Source organism: Zonotrichia leucophrys, chromosome 1A (assembly GCF_028769735.1).
Source record: "Zonotrichia leucophrys gambelii isolate GWCS_2022_RI chromosome 1A, RI_Zleu_2.0, whole genome shotgun sequence".
Classification (NCBI taxonomy): Eukaryota; Metazoa; Chordata; class Aves; order Passeriformes; family Passerellidae; genus Zonotrichia; species Zonotrichia leucophrys.
In genome coordinates, this window is record NC_088170.1 from 30,821,559 (window position 1) to 30,836,127 (window position 14,569).

Here is a 14,569-nt window from a genome sequence, read left to right on the forward strand (position 1 = left end):
ATACTCCTTAAAATATCCTTTAAAAAATGCTATGATTTCATAAATCAATAAATGCATAATAAATCAATCCAAATTTTCAAATTACCCCAGCAATCAGAACAACTATACATGTAATCACAGTTTTATTCCCAATTGTTTAAAACATGGTACATTCCTACTCCTTTAGTAAGATTAAGTTATGGAAAGAATTATTGCAGTGACTATTTGACAGTTTTTTCTAAATAAATCTTTGCCTTTTCATTTAATTTAAAAGCTCTCTGGTTTTCTAACACTATTTTAGAGGATTAGTTTGTCACCAAAGCTGTGATAAAAGGCAAATTTAAATTTAGCTTCTTGTGAGATAATATTTCATTCATCATTCCTTCCCTAGAAGAATCATTCCACAGAATAAATTGTACAACTTAAAACAAGATATAGGACTTTAAAGAACAATTCATCATTTTAATCACTGAATTTCTGTTACATATTTATAAATAAAAAATGTAAGATTCCTGGCTTTTTTGAAGAAACAGATCTGTGAGCTTTTTTGGACACAGCTCTCCCCAGAAGACAGGCATACCTGGTGTTTAACATGATGGAATATTGCAAGGATAAAGTAACATAAAGAAGAGTAAGACCTGAAGTTTAAAAGGGCAAATTAGTTAGTCCACTACATAAATTTCAGTAAGATTTGTACAATGACACTGTTCAATAAGCTGAATTCAGTGTCTTATAGATCCTCTAGATTGTTCTAAATTATCAGAACAGACACTTTTGAAGTTGGAAATAAATTATATAAAATAAATTATATACCTTTTCATTGGCACTTGCCAGCTGATTAGACAAATTTGTTGCTTCCTTCTGAGTCTCTTTTAGCTCCTGTCTCAATTCCTCATTTCGTCCTGTAAGCTGGTCAACCTGGGCTTTCAAGTGTACACTAGCATCAAAGATCCCCTCTGAATTCTTTGACTCCATTGCCTAATGCAGTAAACAGTTAATTACCATAACAAAGAAAAAGTGTAGAAAAGCTTTCATTTTTTCAGAGTAAACTGGAGCTCTCAAATTTAGACTACATGAAATCAGCAAAAAGCATAACATGTTATCCCTGTAAATCCTACAAAGCTAAATAATAATTTAGAAGGCAAGCTTACATGAACTAAGCGATCCAGACTAGGGATTATTAAGGCTGTTTCTCCTCCCTTCATACTAGAATCCTTCTGCATTTCCTTGATGGCTTGCAATATTTCTTTCATTCCTTGTTCAAGTTGTTTATTCTCTTCTGATAACTCTTTTACTGCAATAAAAGTTGTAAATCTGTCAAAAAGCACTGAAAAAATTATTTAAGGTTTCCTAGGACATTTCATCATGATTCTTGTTGATTTGAAACATTAAAAGAATGTTCATGTTACACATACACAGGCATAAGCAATTATGAAATGAAAATCAAGAGCTGCTAGGAATATCTGGGAGATGAAATACGTGATGATATATCAAAAAAAAAAAAAAAGCTTCATGGGACACAAGTGACTTTACTGAACCTTCCAGTCTTCAATGTTTACTTCACTTTAAACTTCTTTAGTAGCCTGTATTTTACCAATACAGAAACACAGCTGTACAGCTGTGTTGGAAATGTCTGGCTGTAACAATGAAGTATCTAAGAATTGCCTGAATTCCTTCTCCAGAATAAGAAAAAAGGAGCATTTAAATTATGTGGCTGTCAAGGAGTCTCGAGACTTTTACCACCTGTAGTTTCTCAATCAAATTCCAATTTCCGGCAAAAATGAGAACTGTTAAAACTGAAAAAAAACAAACCTGTCAGGACATTGTCTGCATTCAAACAATATCGCTACTCATCCTGAACACCCAGGAGTGAGCTGCAAAAACTTGAGTAGTTTCACCAAGTCTATTTTGAAAATTCAAAAAGAATTTTAAGAATTCACATTTTCTGAGGAAAAAATTAAGCTTCTTGTCCAGAGAAATTAGAATTATTTTTATTTCTGTGTTTTTAAACAGCGCACTTCAGCTAACATAGATATATATGTAAGCAGCAAGTGGCTCTAATTCCCCAATACTTCCTTTTAGCCAGAAAAGCCCTATAGCTACACAAACTGTATAATTGTTACAAGTGGGATTACTCACACACCTAAAGACTTTACTAGGTCTGAATCAATAAGGAAACACATTAGAGATAACATTTTGATGTATTTAGTGTGAATAAACTATGTTTCATGTACTGTCACTGCTTTGGTAACACCATAAATGTATATTTACACATAGACACAAGGATATGCATTAATATAAACACAAGATTTTTTTTTACAAGTCAGATATTTATGATCACAATTACAGAAACAGAACAACTAAATAAGCAAACTATCTATAGGTACCTGATAATGTTCCCTAGTTTTAAAACAGGCTGCAACTCACATTTAGATTGAAATTTGGCCATTACAGTCCTGTTCTTCTCCAAGTCTCTCTCTCTCTCACGTAATTCCGTTGCAAGATATTCATTCTAAAGAAAAAAACACAGAATCTAATTTTAGCAGTTTAATATTTTAGTCCCAGACTTTTTCAAATTTAAAATAGGCATTCATGAAAATTTCCCCATGCACATACTGATTTCTTGCCTAAATAGGAACAGAAATGGATTCACTGGAATAGTTACATGAGGTGTATCCCATATTACACTGTCCATAGCGAAATATGTACTCTTGGGTCATGCAGCAGCTGGAATAGTGGTCTGGTACAAAACAGAAGTCTGTGGGGCCTTGCAAGTTGTAGCTCTACATATGAAAACACCAAGAGTTTCAAAATCACACTTGTGTTTAACTAGTTGCCACTCTATCTCATAGACTTAGAACCTAAATGAACTGAAAAACTGTTTTTTTCCAAGTGATCTGAATTCTCGTGTATGCCACAAGTTTTTCCCATAGCCTTTCTGTTTTCAGCTTTATTTTTCAGTCTTCAGAACTTCAGCAGGTGCTATTCCATCTGCAAGTGTGTTTCTCCATTGCACATTACATGAGCTGCTAGCAAGTATTTACAAAAAATATAGAGTATTCACTTGTCTTCTAAAAAATATTATAAATTATTCATTTTAGGATTTTTAAAAGCAGTTAATACAAGCCCCTAGATAAGTATTTTAACAAGTATTTACAAAATAGGTGGTTTTAGTTACTGAAAGAGAAATACAAGAAATGTTCATAAACTTGCTTAATGAACCTACTTTTGCTTCTACTTCAGCAATGTCATGTCTGTTCAAGAAATCCAACTTCCTCGTATTCTTTCCCTTCTCTTCAGTAAAGCTATCAGTCATTGACATATTATCAGCATCCAATCCTAATGCAAGCAGATGTAAAAGTAATAAATTATTAGGAAATTTTAACTGGTCTTCAACCAAAAGAATACACTCCATTTATTGTATCTGAGTTCTAGTTTTCTACCTTTCCATCTGAGCATTATGGTACCATGAGTGGAATGGAATTGAAATTTTAAGAATTTTGGAACACGTGAATTATGTTGATTTACTGGAAATTTTGGGAAGATGATCCTACACCTATTGCAAAGCAAAGACAGAAGGCCCAGAGGTGCATTACAAGTCATCACAACTCAAGAAGATACTGGGCTATAAGATCAGGAAATCCAAAACCACTCCCCTCTCCCTACAGATTCAATGCAACGTATTAAGCCATCTAATTTAAACAAATGAGCAAGTATAACATAACTACATTAACTATAAACAGAATTTTTATGTTTATGTATAAGCATAATGTTTTTGAAATGACAGCGTATATCAAAATCATCCTACCTAATGTTGCAACTCTTCTTCCTTTCTCCTGAGCCAACTTACGAATGTGTTTTTTTAGTTCAATTCTTTCCTCTTCTAGTCTTTCAATCTGCATATTATCATTCACAAATCAGTATTCCATTTTGTTCAAATGCATTTTTATTATGTAGCTTTTACACAAAAACAGAATTTATCACTTACCTCTTGCAAAAGAATCTGGTTTTCAGCTCTATATTGCTGCTGCTTCAGTGCTTTGCTGTTTCTGAATTCATTTAAATCAATCATTGTCTTTGGCTCAAGACCTACAAGAAAATAGATCACAGTCATTTATTAAGGAGGAACATTAATGTTAGTTAATGAAGTTGATTTATGTAAGAACATAACTAGAGAAGTAGAGTTAAAAAATAATTTGTGGGTAGTGGATTGTATTTCAATTATCTATAAAAACATATAACTATCTATATAACATAAATACACATCTTACACTCCATGTATTAAGAGCAGAAGAAAGCTTAATTTACCACAGTTACTCAAAACCCAAAATAAAATAAAGTGGCACCTAAAACTAAATTTATTTACATTTAAATTCTTCTATTTAAAAAGAAGCCTATCTGAAGTTTTCTCTGCGTGTTTCATCTAGCATTACAACTTCAGGACACTACGGTTTCCAGATGCCATATATGAAGTTTATTAGGCAATGCATGACCGAAGTAGAATCAAAACAAAAAAATAGTAGAGAACCTATTCTCCTACTTTGTTCACTCAAAGGAACCTGTAAGCCAAGTTCATTCATGCAGTTTGTCCAAAATAATTAAAACTACTTGGAAATATTGGCAGAATATAACCAGCTATTTCCAGTGACTTGGCACAGTAAAAAATTTCCATTACAGAATCCTATTTCAATTTTTACACAACAAATAATTGAGCATGTACTGGATATAGCATACCTAAGCGCTCTCTGAGTTCTTCATTCTCATCAAGAAGGTCATTTATTTTAAGTCCAAGTTTATTGACTTCCTTAATTAATGACTCAATCTCATGTTCTCGTATTTTGACTTGCTTTCTTAAATCTTTGATTTCAGCAACAGCTTCTTCCAAGCCATATATTCCCTGTAAAAAACCCACACAGGAAGTAAGAACTAAACAACCAATAGAAGACTTACTAAAATAGATAATGAATCTTTCTTTCATCATTACACAGACAAGAAAAAATGTTTTTCAACCTCTATCACTCTTTTGCACTATGCTTAGTGAAAAATTACTGAATAAAAAGCAGATCCTGTAAATCTGTCCCTGACTACAGAGGAGCCTGCATATTTCAAAAGTGAGTCCTCCAACTACATGATCCTTTGAAGAATTATATCTTGAGCATTCAATTACTGTTCAATAGCGAAGGGAAGAACAAAGGGGAAGGGCACCAAAGTTATTTATTTAAGTTTAAATTAGATCAATTAAATAAATATGGGAGAACAAAACAATCTCCTAAAAACATGATTAATACCCTCTCCATTCTGACAAACTGTTTACCAGCTCATAGTCTCTCATTCTTTTCAAAGTGTCAACAAGCTCTTTATCTTTTTCTCTAGCATGTGCTTCTGCCAATTCTGCTGATTTCTCAGCCTCCATAGTTCTCTCTTCTAGCATTTTAAACTTTTCTTGCATATCCCCAATTTGGTTCTGCTGAGCAAGAGATGAGTGACCTGGAAAGAAAAACTTTGATGTTTATAATTCAACTGGGAATTCTTGCTATCTGCCGTTAATCAAGACAGAAACACTTCAAAAAACATTATAAAGGAGATTTTCATTTCCTGCTCTTTTTAATTAGGAAATTACAAGACACTACATATAAGAGGTTTGGCTCTCTTCCCCCTAAAATTTCCTTCAAACAGTATTTATCATAACTGAGTGCACAGAAAGGACATCAGAATTTATTCAGAATTGCAAGCTATTACTCCCTTTTAATTCTTCATGGAGCTGAGATCTTATATTTTATGCTCTAACTTTTACAGATCAGGTATAATTTTTTTACCCATAAAGCCCACTGAGGTAATCTGGAAAAAATTAAACTCTTCATGAATGTTTAATAAAAGAAAACTAAAAAAAAAAATCAGAGACATAAAAAAAATTACTCAAATAATGCAAATTTTTTTCTGTATTTCTAAAAAAATAAAGAATGTAAAGTAAATTTGTGGTTTCTGATTTTCCTGATTTTGACATTAATACAAAACAGTCATGTTACCTTTATCTTTTTGGAGATCATCTTTTAATTTCTCAATAAGGAATGCATTTTTTTCCATTTCTTTGGTATACTGTTCAACTTGCTCAGTGAGCAATCTTATCTGAGCATCTCGCTCTTGCACACCCTATGCACGCAAAAAAAAAAAAAATCAACTCCATTAAAGGATCCTCCTTTACTCACAGGCAAACTACCAATGAAGAACACCACATAGGAAATGAAGAAATTACATGTAGCTAATACAAAACAATTTCTAGAACATTAAATATACTATACTTACAACAGAGAGTTCAGATATTATCTAGAAGTTTGGTATATAAATGCAAAGCAGGAAAAATAAAAAAGAAAGTAAAAATAAAGCACTCAAACACAGAAAAATAAGCAGCATTTTAGCATAATGACTTTAAATAGAAACAATACTCTCAGAGTTTGCCAGTGTTAGAAGAAAAGTTTTGGATAATACAGGTTTCTTGGCAGCTTCCTGATAAACAATTGCCATTGGGAACTAAGAGACATAAGTTCAAGATAGCAAGGACTAACAATCCATCATACATGACACATGAATTGCAGACAGCCTTTCAGCAAGCCATCTAACTTTTCAAAATTCATATCCTATCTTGTTTTGGATGCATATACATTCATAAGTACACACAGACTGTGGAAGTGACTTCTGTGTATACTACCCTATTTCTGTACTTGTAAATGAACTTCAGAAACAACACAGAAATCTTAACGTTACTTTTTCTGTGACTAATAAAAAGTGCTAAAAGTTAAAAGAAGAGACTTCAAAATTTACAGGAATTAATAATAATAAAATGTAAAATAATAATATTTTAATAATAAAAAACACAAAAATCTCAAGGTCCTTACTTTATGCCAATGCTCCGGAAAACAACTTACAGAATTTCTTACAAATATAACCACATTTGATACCTAAAAGTGCAGAGCTTAGCAAAGTTGTAAAAACCTAGATACAACCCATTAGAATATGAACACACATTGAAGGATAGCAAGCTCAGTCCATTTTGAACAAAAACCTGAGCAGCAACTTGATTAATTTTTAAATGTCTGCTTAAAATACATGCTGATTTACACAAAACATTTCAAAATGCCATGCTAATAATGCCCCCTCCTTCCCCCAGCCCCCCCCAAAAAAGCAACCTCTATGGCCATATAAACAGCTAAAACCAAACAACTGCCTATCAAAGTTACTTTCAGCTGCTTTCCTCTTCTGATACTTAAGGCTGGTTTGTAATTTAGAGTGTTTTTCTCTTGAGAAGCTATCTGTCATCAGGTTTGGAAGATGACATAAATATATCTCACCATGCTGCTCAGTTTACAAGAACCCAAAATGTAACATAAATGTCATTACACATTTGCTTAAAAAACTTGAAGCAAGGCAGGAAATCATCCTGTAATGAGAGAGTATGCTTTTCATAGGGACTACTTCAGGATTCCTAATGGGCCATTATTTTGGGGGGACAGGGAGGGGGTTATGTTTTTTAAGAAAGTAGAGACATTCAGAATCATGAAGAACTATGTAATTTTGCCTGAATATGAGAGATACACAAATTCTGACAGTTCTGTCATATGAGGAACCACAGAATTAACAAGATGAGATAAATGAACACAAAAAATAATGTACTAGGTAAGACTGTTCCTTAACTAACAAATTTAGTGGAAGCTAAAGCCATATTTTAGAAACACTACATAATAGATTAATATGAAATTAATAGAGTCAGCTACTAAGAGTTCAGGTCATACACACATACATACAGAGAAGTTTCCTTTGTACATTGTCTATTAAGCTAACTTTGCAGTGCAATGAATCAACCTGTCTCTTAATTCTCAAAATTAAGTAGTTTGTATTTGCAAACTATGAAAGATTATATACATATTTAGTCAATAGCATATGTAGTTAATGGTGATTTCTATGTGTGCAATGTCTCACATGAACTGTACCTGCTGAAGGGAGAGTATACTGTTTCTGTCTACATCAAGTTGGAGCATTTTCATTTTCTCTTCCAAGTTAAGTAACATTTGCTGATACTCTAGCAGTTCATCATCTTTTGAAGCTAAGATTTTCTGAAAAGAAGATAAAATACCATCAGAACACTTGAAGGAATTCCTAGAAAGGATTTTAAAAGTAGTAAAAAATACCTTCCATTCTTCAACTTTTGCGTTTACAGCTGCCATGAGTGGATCATCTTCCTCATTCTTTGCTTTCAACTGGTCTGAAAGATCCTGAACCTAGACATGCCATTTGGATGAACATCACATTACAAAAAGGTTTGGAACTAATATATATATATTATGTACAAGCACACGACATCAAGGACACAAAACTTAACAGATCAGTATTACAACAGCAAGGGAATGACTTTTGAGAACAGTGCATGACTAACATACTATACAAAAAAAAATTTTGTGGTCTGCAGTAAAATTTTAAAATCTGTACCATATTCAAAGATCACACTATTTTGAAAGAGCATTACTTTAGAGGAGTGTAAGGTTTTAACTGCATAGACAAAGTTTTAACTTCAGCTAAAATATGAAAAGAGAATAGAAACCTAAAAAAGAATTATACTAAATAATGAGTCATTTCTTACTTGAAATTTGTATCGATCTTTCTCTTTTCTTAACTCATCCATAATAATATCAGACTGTTGCACAATTAGTTTCATTTTGCTATATTCATCAGTCATCTTCTCCATTTCTTGCACTGATTCCTCAAGGTTTTTCCTCATTTCTTGGTTTTGAATCTCCAACTTCTCATTAGCTTCAGTCAAATTCTGCAAAAATAAAGAAAAAAACTGCGTTTAGAAAGTGCCTGTTTTAAAATCTGAATAAGAACTTGAAAGTCTTATACAAAATTAGCACAGAATGGAGTATTTCCTCTCTAGGTTATCAATTTCAACAAACCCAAACAGCAAGTAAGACAAATCTCTCTCCCTGTCAGTAACTTCATTACCTCTACCAAATTCAGGGATGCAGATTGTATGTATGACTGAATCCTTATTATGAATTCCCTGACTGCACATGACTTTATCTGTAAATTGACGTATTGTCATGACAGACACTATGGTCAGTAAAACTCCAATAGCTACTCAATCGAATGCATAGATTTTTACCTGAATTTCATCCAAATACTGGACAAGCTCAGAGCTTCTTTTGGACAGCTGCGATGTGTAATCAGATACCTCTCCTCTTCGTAATGGAATTGCTTCTTTTTGAGAATCTATTTGCCTCTGATAGTCAACCACGTCCTGACGCAATTGCTCATTCTGCACAAAAAGCAATCCACACTTAAATCCATTTCTAAGAGTTGAAGACAAAGTTGTTGCATTTCTAGCAAGCTAACACAAAGAGCTAAGACACGCAAAACCCATCCAAATTCCTACAGTCTGCTTTTAGAAGTCTTAGAAGCCTCACCTTTTTCTTTATGCGCTTTTTCTTCATATTAAAAAGGAGAAAACAAGACCAAGAGAACAAAGCATGAAAAATATTAGAAATTAGCTTTGCTTTTGGAAGACCAAATATTAATCAATATAGAGACAAAATAAAATAGCTCTCGTTACACCTCTGCAGGCATTTATACACACACACACACACACATATACAGAAGGGTATTTTGACAAATGATTATCAAGGTTTTACCCCCAGGCCAATAATTAAACAAATTTACTTGGAAACAATATTTAACAAAAACGTTAAAAATTCAAAATCCAAAATCCAGACCAAGCTAATGCACAGTAGGAGTATTCAAACTGAAATGTAGAGACTTCCTGACCTCAATTAACTATGTTTCATTGGAGCAGATGTACAACATATTTACTTTGCAGTAGTACACAGGAAACGTTCCAAAATTAAAAAACACACAAAAAATTATAAATACAGAAATATAGTAGTATATTTATAAAAAATTTGAAAATACAGTAAATCAGCAATAATTTTTGCTAACCTCTCTCCTGAATCTGATGTTTTCATTTTCAGCATCTTCAATTCGAAGAGCAAGCTACAAGACAGAAAACTTTATAAGCATCACTGACACCACTAAGAACTCCAGAAACAAAAAAACAAACGCACAGCAATACTGTGTCATCAGTGTTTCCTTTTTTTTTCAGAACATCAACTTTTCAAAATATTTAACAGAACAGCTTCTAGAGATGTCAAGCTCAAGTCTTCATACCTGTTCATTCACTTTCTTCTCCTTTTCCAACTCTTTTTCTGTATCTGTTAACAGTCTCTCTTTTTGTTCCAATTGCTTCTCCAGTTGGTGGATCTCATCACGCAAAAAACGAGTATCACGACCACCAGCAGACTTTTGTGCCATCTTATGAGCATTAAAATAATATTAAAAATACAGTAGATATTCAAAGTAGAAAGAATTAAAAAAACCAAAGCAGATACTAAGACTAAAATAAATGGGATTTTTCAAGTGTAAAAAACTCAAGTAATTCTTCACCTAAGACTGGTGCATATTCAAAAAACAATAAAAAGCATTTGCTAAAATGTAGGGCTATTTCATGACTTTACAAGACTAAATAGTAGTCTAAAATAAAATAATTAAAAGACCCCACCAGAGCACTCTATACACTAACAAAATTTTAAAACATACCGCTAATTCTATACACTAAGAAAATTTTAAAACATACCTCTAATTCATTTTGAAGTTTCACCAGCCTGGTTTTAAAACTATTTTCTGTTAAAATAGAACATATACAGTGAATTACCCAATAAGGTAAAAAACACAATACATTAATGCAATTGACTTCAGAGCAGTTGGTATTTTGTCCAACTCTCTCAACCTTAAAAAAAGCCACAAAACAGCAAGAACAAAAACCTAAAAACATATTTAACAAATCTTTTAGGAACAGCATAAAAAAGCTGGCTTACCACATTTAGCTTGCTCCTCCCCAGCTTTTTCAACTTCTTCTAGTGCAAGTTCTACCTCTTGAGCTTTCATCTGAGAAAAGAAACATAGCAAGCAAAGAAAAAATATTTACTACTACCATAAATTAAAAGACTGTTCCATAGACATATGTTTAGAACATATTTATTTTGAGACATTTATTTGCATTTTCCATTTATCTATGTTATTCCAATTCACTTCACTTCCCACTACTAAATTCCAACAGCTACACAAGAAAGTATTCTGGTGCAAGCACCCACTTGGCATATAAATTACCTTAGGAGTAAGCAGTATTTTCAGGAACAGGAGAAAAAAAGATGCTTCAATTTAAACAAAAGAAAACAAACAAACAAAAAAACCAAAAAAACAAAAACAAAAACCAAAATACCCCAAAACAAAACACAACAACCAAAACAAAAAAAAAAACAAACAAAAACACACAAAACAAAACAAATGCATTTGCAGAACTGAAGAAAGTAAGCCTTAATACAAACCTTCAGTAGTGACTGAGTAATTTTAAAAAGGTGTATTGTCTTTTCTGGACTTTCAGCTTTTAAGTCTTTCCCATCAACCTAACAAAAGATACAAAAGTGGTTTTACACTAATATCAATGAAATACACAAAATAAATCTTTCATGTATGAGAAGGAGCAGAGATGGTTTGGGGAAGAAGGCACGACAGAACCCTCATGCTCCCTTTTTCTCAAGCACCTTGATGATGATATCCAGCAGCCTGTCCGCTAGCTCCTCTTGACGAGGCAGGGTATCTGGATCAATTTTCATGAGCTTCTTCCAATCTAAAACAGCTGCCATATTGAAGGTGGGACTTTTTTTTCCTGGAACAAAGATTAAAATAACAGTTATCAGCTATTATCAGTGCAAACCAATTTTAAGTCAAATGACTTAATGGAGGCTGGCCACTGAAAACAGCAGATGACTCTTAATAATTGTAACACTGATTAACATTCTGTTCACATTTTGATCTATTGCAAACTAGGAGTCTATAATAAAACCAATTTTTCTTTAAGAATTACACCATGCAGACTCAATGAATTCTTAGAACTATCAGTGAAGATCAGGACACTCACGAAACCAGTACTTTAATTTCAATATTCTTATTTTCTTCCCCATCGCTTAATGTGGTATTTTATGCCAATGCACAAACACAAAAAACATTATTTCTAATATTTAAAACACAACCAACACTTTCAGTTTCATACTGTGAACACCAACTTCTTGGCATTCTATTAAACATCATTTCTTTTTGATTGGAATACTTGAATTGACAAAGGACATTAAACAACCTGGAAACTGAGAAAAATCAGAAAGTGATGGAAAGTTTTTTCTACTGCTTACCTACTGGATGTTGTGGGCCACAGTGATTTCTCACATACCTGAAAGTCAATTCAGTATCTGAAAAAGGCAGAAGGGATTGGAAATCTGGGATTATTCTCTTCTTTGGAGCTGTCTCTAGACTTTCTGATCAATATTTCAAAAAGTAAATTCTAGTAAGTTTAGAACAGAACATTTTTAATCTATTTAATGCCCTAAATTATTAATATAGCACAAATGGTTAAGAAAAATTAAGAAAGAAATAAAGCTAACTAGAATAGTAAATGCAGTTTTATTCAAAAAACTAATGACACAACAGGGGTATGTATTTTATAGAAAAAAAATCAAGTTCAATCAATAATTTCAGCAATACTGTATGCTGAGCACAATATTTTGAGATCTGATCCATCATGCACCCTGTCCCCCCTTCAGCAGTTTAAAGACTCAACAACTGAAATTTCCTTCGATAATAAAAGGCTGAAACTGGTATTACTTTCCAAAACTAGTATGCCTAAGCATTCTGAAAGAAGAGCTTTCAGACTCAGAAATACAATTGTATGCTTAAGGAAGGATAAAAATGATCTTCATCCCTACTGAATATGTGAACTACTTGAAAGGTCCCCTATATTTACTATAGTTCTTCAATGTTTGCTAACCATAAAACAGGCATTACATTCAATCCATGATTTCACAAGGATGACACTTTATATGCATTATTGCTTTTCTGTTTTGTTGTAATGGCAAAGGATAATACAAAGAGAATGCTGGCACTTTGACTTGTTCAGTGAACTGAATACTACTTGATTTCAGCAACATACTTGTTTAAGGATCAGAGTTCTTAAACATATTTATTTTTTATTAAGCAATGAGATGTAAAACTTAGAAGTTTTAAATGCTCAACAATCAAAACTATTCTGAAAGAAAATACACAACCTTACTACTGTCAATCCTTTCCCACCTTCCATCTCTCATATATCTTTTTCCCTTAACTTACAAAATAATGTCCTAAGAAAATACCAGTCCTAAAATTTTATCCAAAAGGACAAAACATAACTGGATTGTACATAAACAACTGAATCCAACTTGTTGGGAGACAAGCTACAGTAAGGTGGGGGGCACAACCTATGCACAGAGTACGGTACACAGTATGTACATACTGTTAGAAAATTTATTTAATTGAAAAGTTGTTGGTTTTTTTTTTTCAATCTTTGCTCATCTGTTGTCATTAAGTAAAACCCATGGTTTTAGTAAACAGATGATCCACGTGGTGAGACGCTGAACTCATGGGTCTACAAAATGTGTGAAATAGGTGGGTGTGAAAAATGCATGTATTTTATGATTGGCTTTTCACAAATATTAAAATGAATATTATATGTGTTGTGTTAGAAAGTAATGCTGTATTAATTCTCTTAAGTACTGTGTTAAATATAGTTTTGGGCTATAAAAATTGTTAAAACAGACACTATGCTATGTAAAATGCTTTGTTTAACAGAAAGGGCTTGCAGCGAGATAGCAGCCACAGGACACCTAAGTCTTTCAGAGACAAAGAATTCATTGCCTTCTTATCGGAAGAAATGAACTTCTCGCCTTGGAGGCGCTGTTAGGATTAGAAGGAAGAAGCTGACACTGACCAGATGGAATCCTGTGTTTGGATGGAATTTATGCATCACGGATGAAGTGTATGAATATGCGACGGGCTATTATTCTTAAGGGTTAATCCTTTGTTAACGGGTGTCCATTTTCGGGCTCGTGATGCCCAGAAAAAGGTACCCGGAGGTCTGTAACTCTTTGTTCTTATTGTCTCATATTGTCCTAATTCAATTTGTCCAAACTGTTATTACTCTAATTGTGTTACTATTCTTTTCAAACATTTTATTACTATTAAATTTTAAAAATTTTAAAAACAAGTGATTGGCATTTGTCACAATGGGGATTTGGTATTAGTTACCATAAGATTTTCTGGACTTACTCAGGGAATCAAGCATACATAAAACGTTCAGATGTCGTAAAGTTCAGCAGTCTCAGATGGAAAAGGAAGTCTGGAGGGTATGCTCAAGTACTACAACAGTGCCCTGGTCTGACTGCAGCAAACCACGCAGAGACAGCCAAGCTGACATGGTGACACCTGACCATGAGAGGGAGATCACGCACCACTGGGCAGCGCTGATCGTTTCCCACCAGGGTGTGTGAATGGGCAGCAAGCACAGAGTCCCCTGCACACAAAGGGGACGGAGCATCGAGAAGCACCTCGCGGTGCTCTGCTAACTCCGCATTTGTTTACATGGCGTAACCCAGTGTAAGCTACTTTTGACTTTCAAACTGCA

At 33.4% G+C, this 14,569-nt stretch overlaps 1 protein-coding gene across 3 annotated transcripts in view; it reads right to left on the bottom strand.

The window, feature by feature from the left end:
• CEP290 (centrosomal protein 290) overlaps positions 1-14,569 on the bottom strand; it is a 48,791-nt gene that overhangs the window by 33,562 nt on the left and 660 nt on the right. For 2 of the 3 annotated variants that reach the window (XR_010438661.1, XM_064702030.1), the window contains exons 2-21: positions 12,270-12,326; positions 11,625-11,749; positions 11,409-11,486; positions 10,899-10,968; positions 10,658-10,704; positions 10,192-10,335; positions 9,964-10,017; positions 9,134-9,286; positions 8,612-8,794; positions 8,163-8,252; positions 7,965-8,087; positions 6,006-6,129; positions 5,294-5,466; positions 4,714-4,876; positions 3,968-4,068; positions 3,788-3,875; positions 3,206-3,318; positions 2,407-2,491; positions 1,131-1,273; positions 793-957 (exon numbers count right to left, since the gene is read on the bottom strand). Coding sequence is in view for 2 of the 3 variants with exons in the window: in XM_064702030.1 (XP_064558100.1) it covers positions 793-957; positions 1,131-1,273; positions 2,407-2,491; positions 3,206-3,318; positions 3,788-3,875; positions 3,968-4,068; positions 4,714-4,876; positions 5,294-5,466; positions 6,006-6,129; positions 7,965-8,087; positions 8,163-8,252; positions 8,612-8,794; positions 9,134-9,286; positions 9,964-10,017; positions 10,192-10,335; positions 10,658-10,704; positions 10,899-10,968; positions 11,409-11,486; positions 11,625-11,726 (2,199 nt within the window). In the remaining variant the exon portion in view is untranslated. The remainder of the gene's footprint in view (positions 1-792; positions 958-1,130; positions 1,274-2,406; positions 2,492-3,205; positions 3,319-3,787; positions 3,876-3,967; positions 4,069-4,713; positions 4,877-5,293; positions 5,467-6,005; positions 6,130-7,964; positions 8,088-8,162; positions 8,253-8,611; positions 8,795-9,133; positions 9,287-9,963; positions 10,018-10,191; positions 10,336-10,657; positions 10,705-10,898; positions 10,969-11,408; positions 11,487-11,624; positions 11,750-12,269; positions 12,327-14,569) is intronic. The other variant, XM_064702031.1, reaches the window with a different exon arrangement.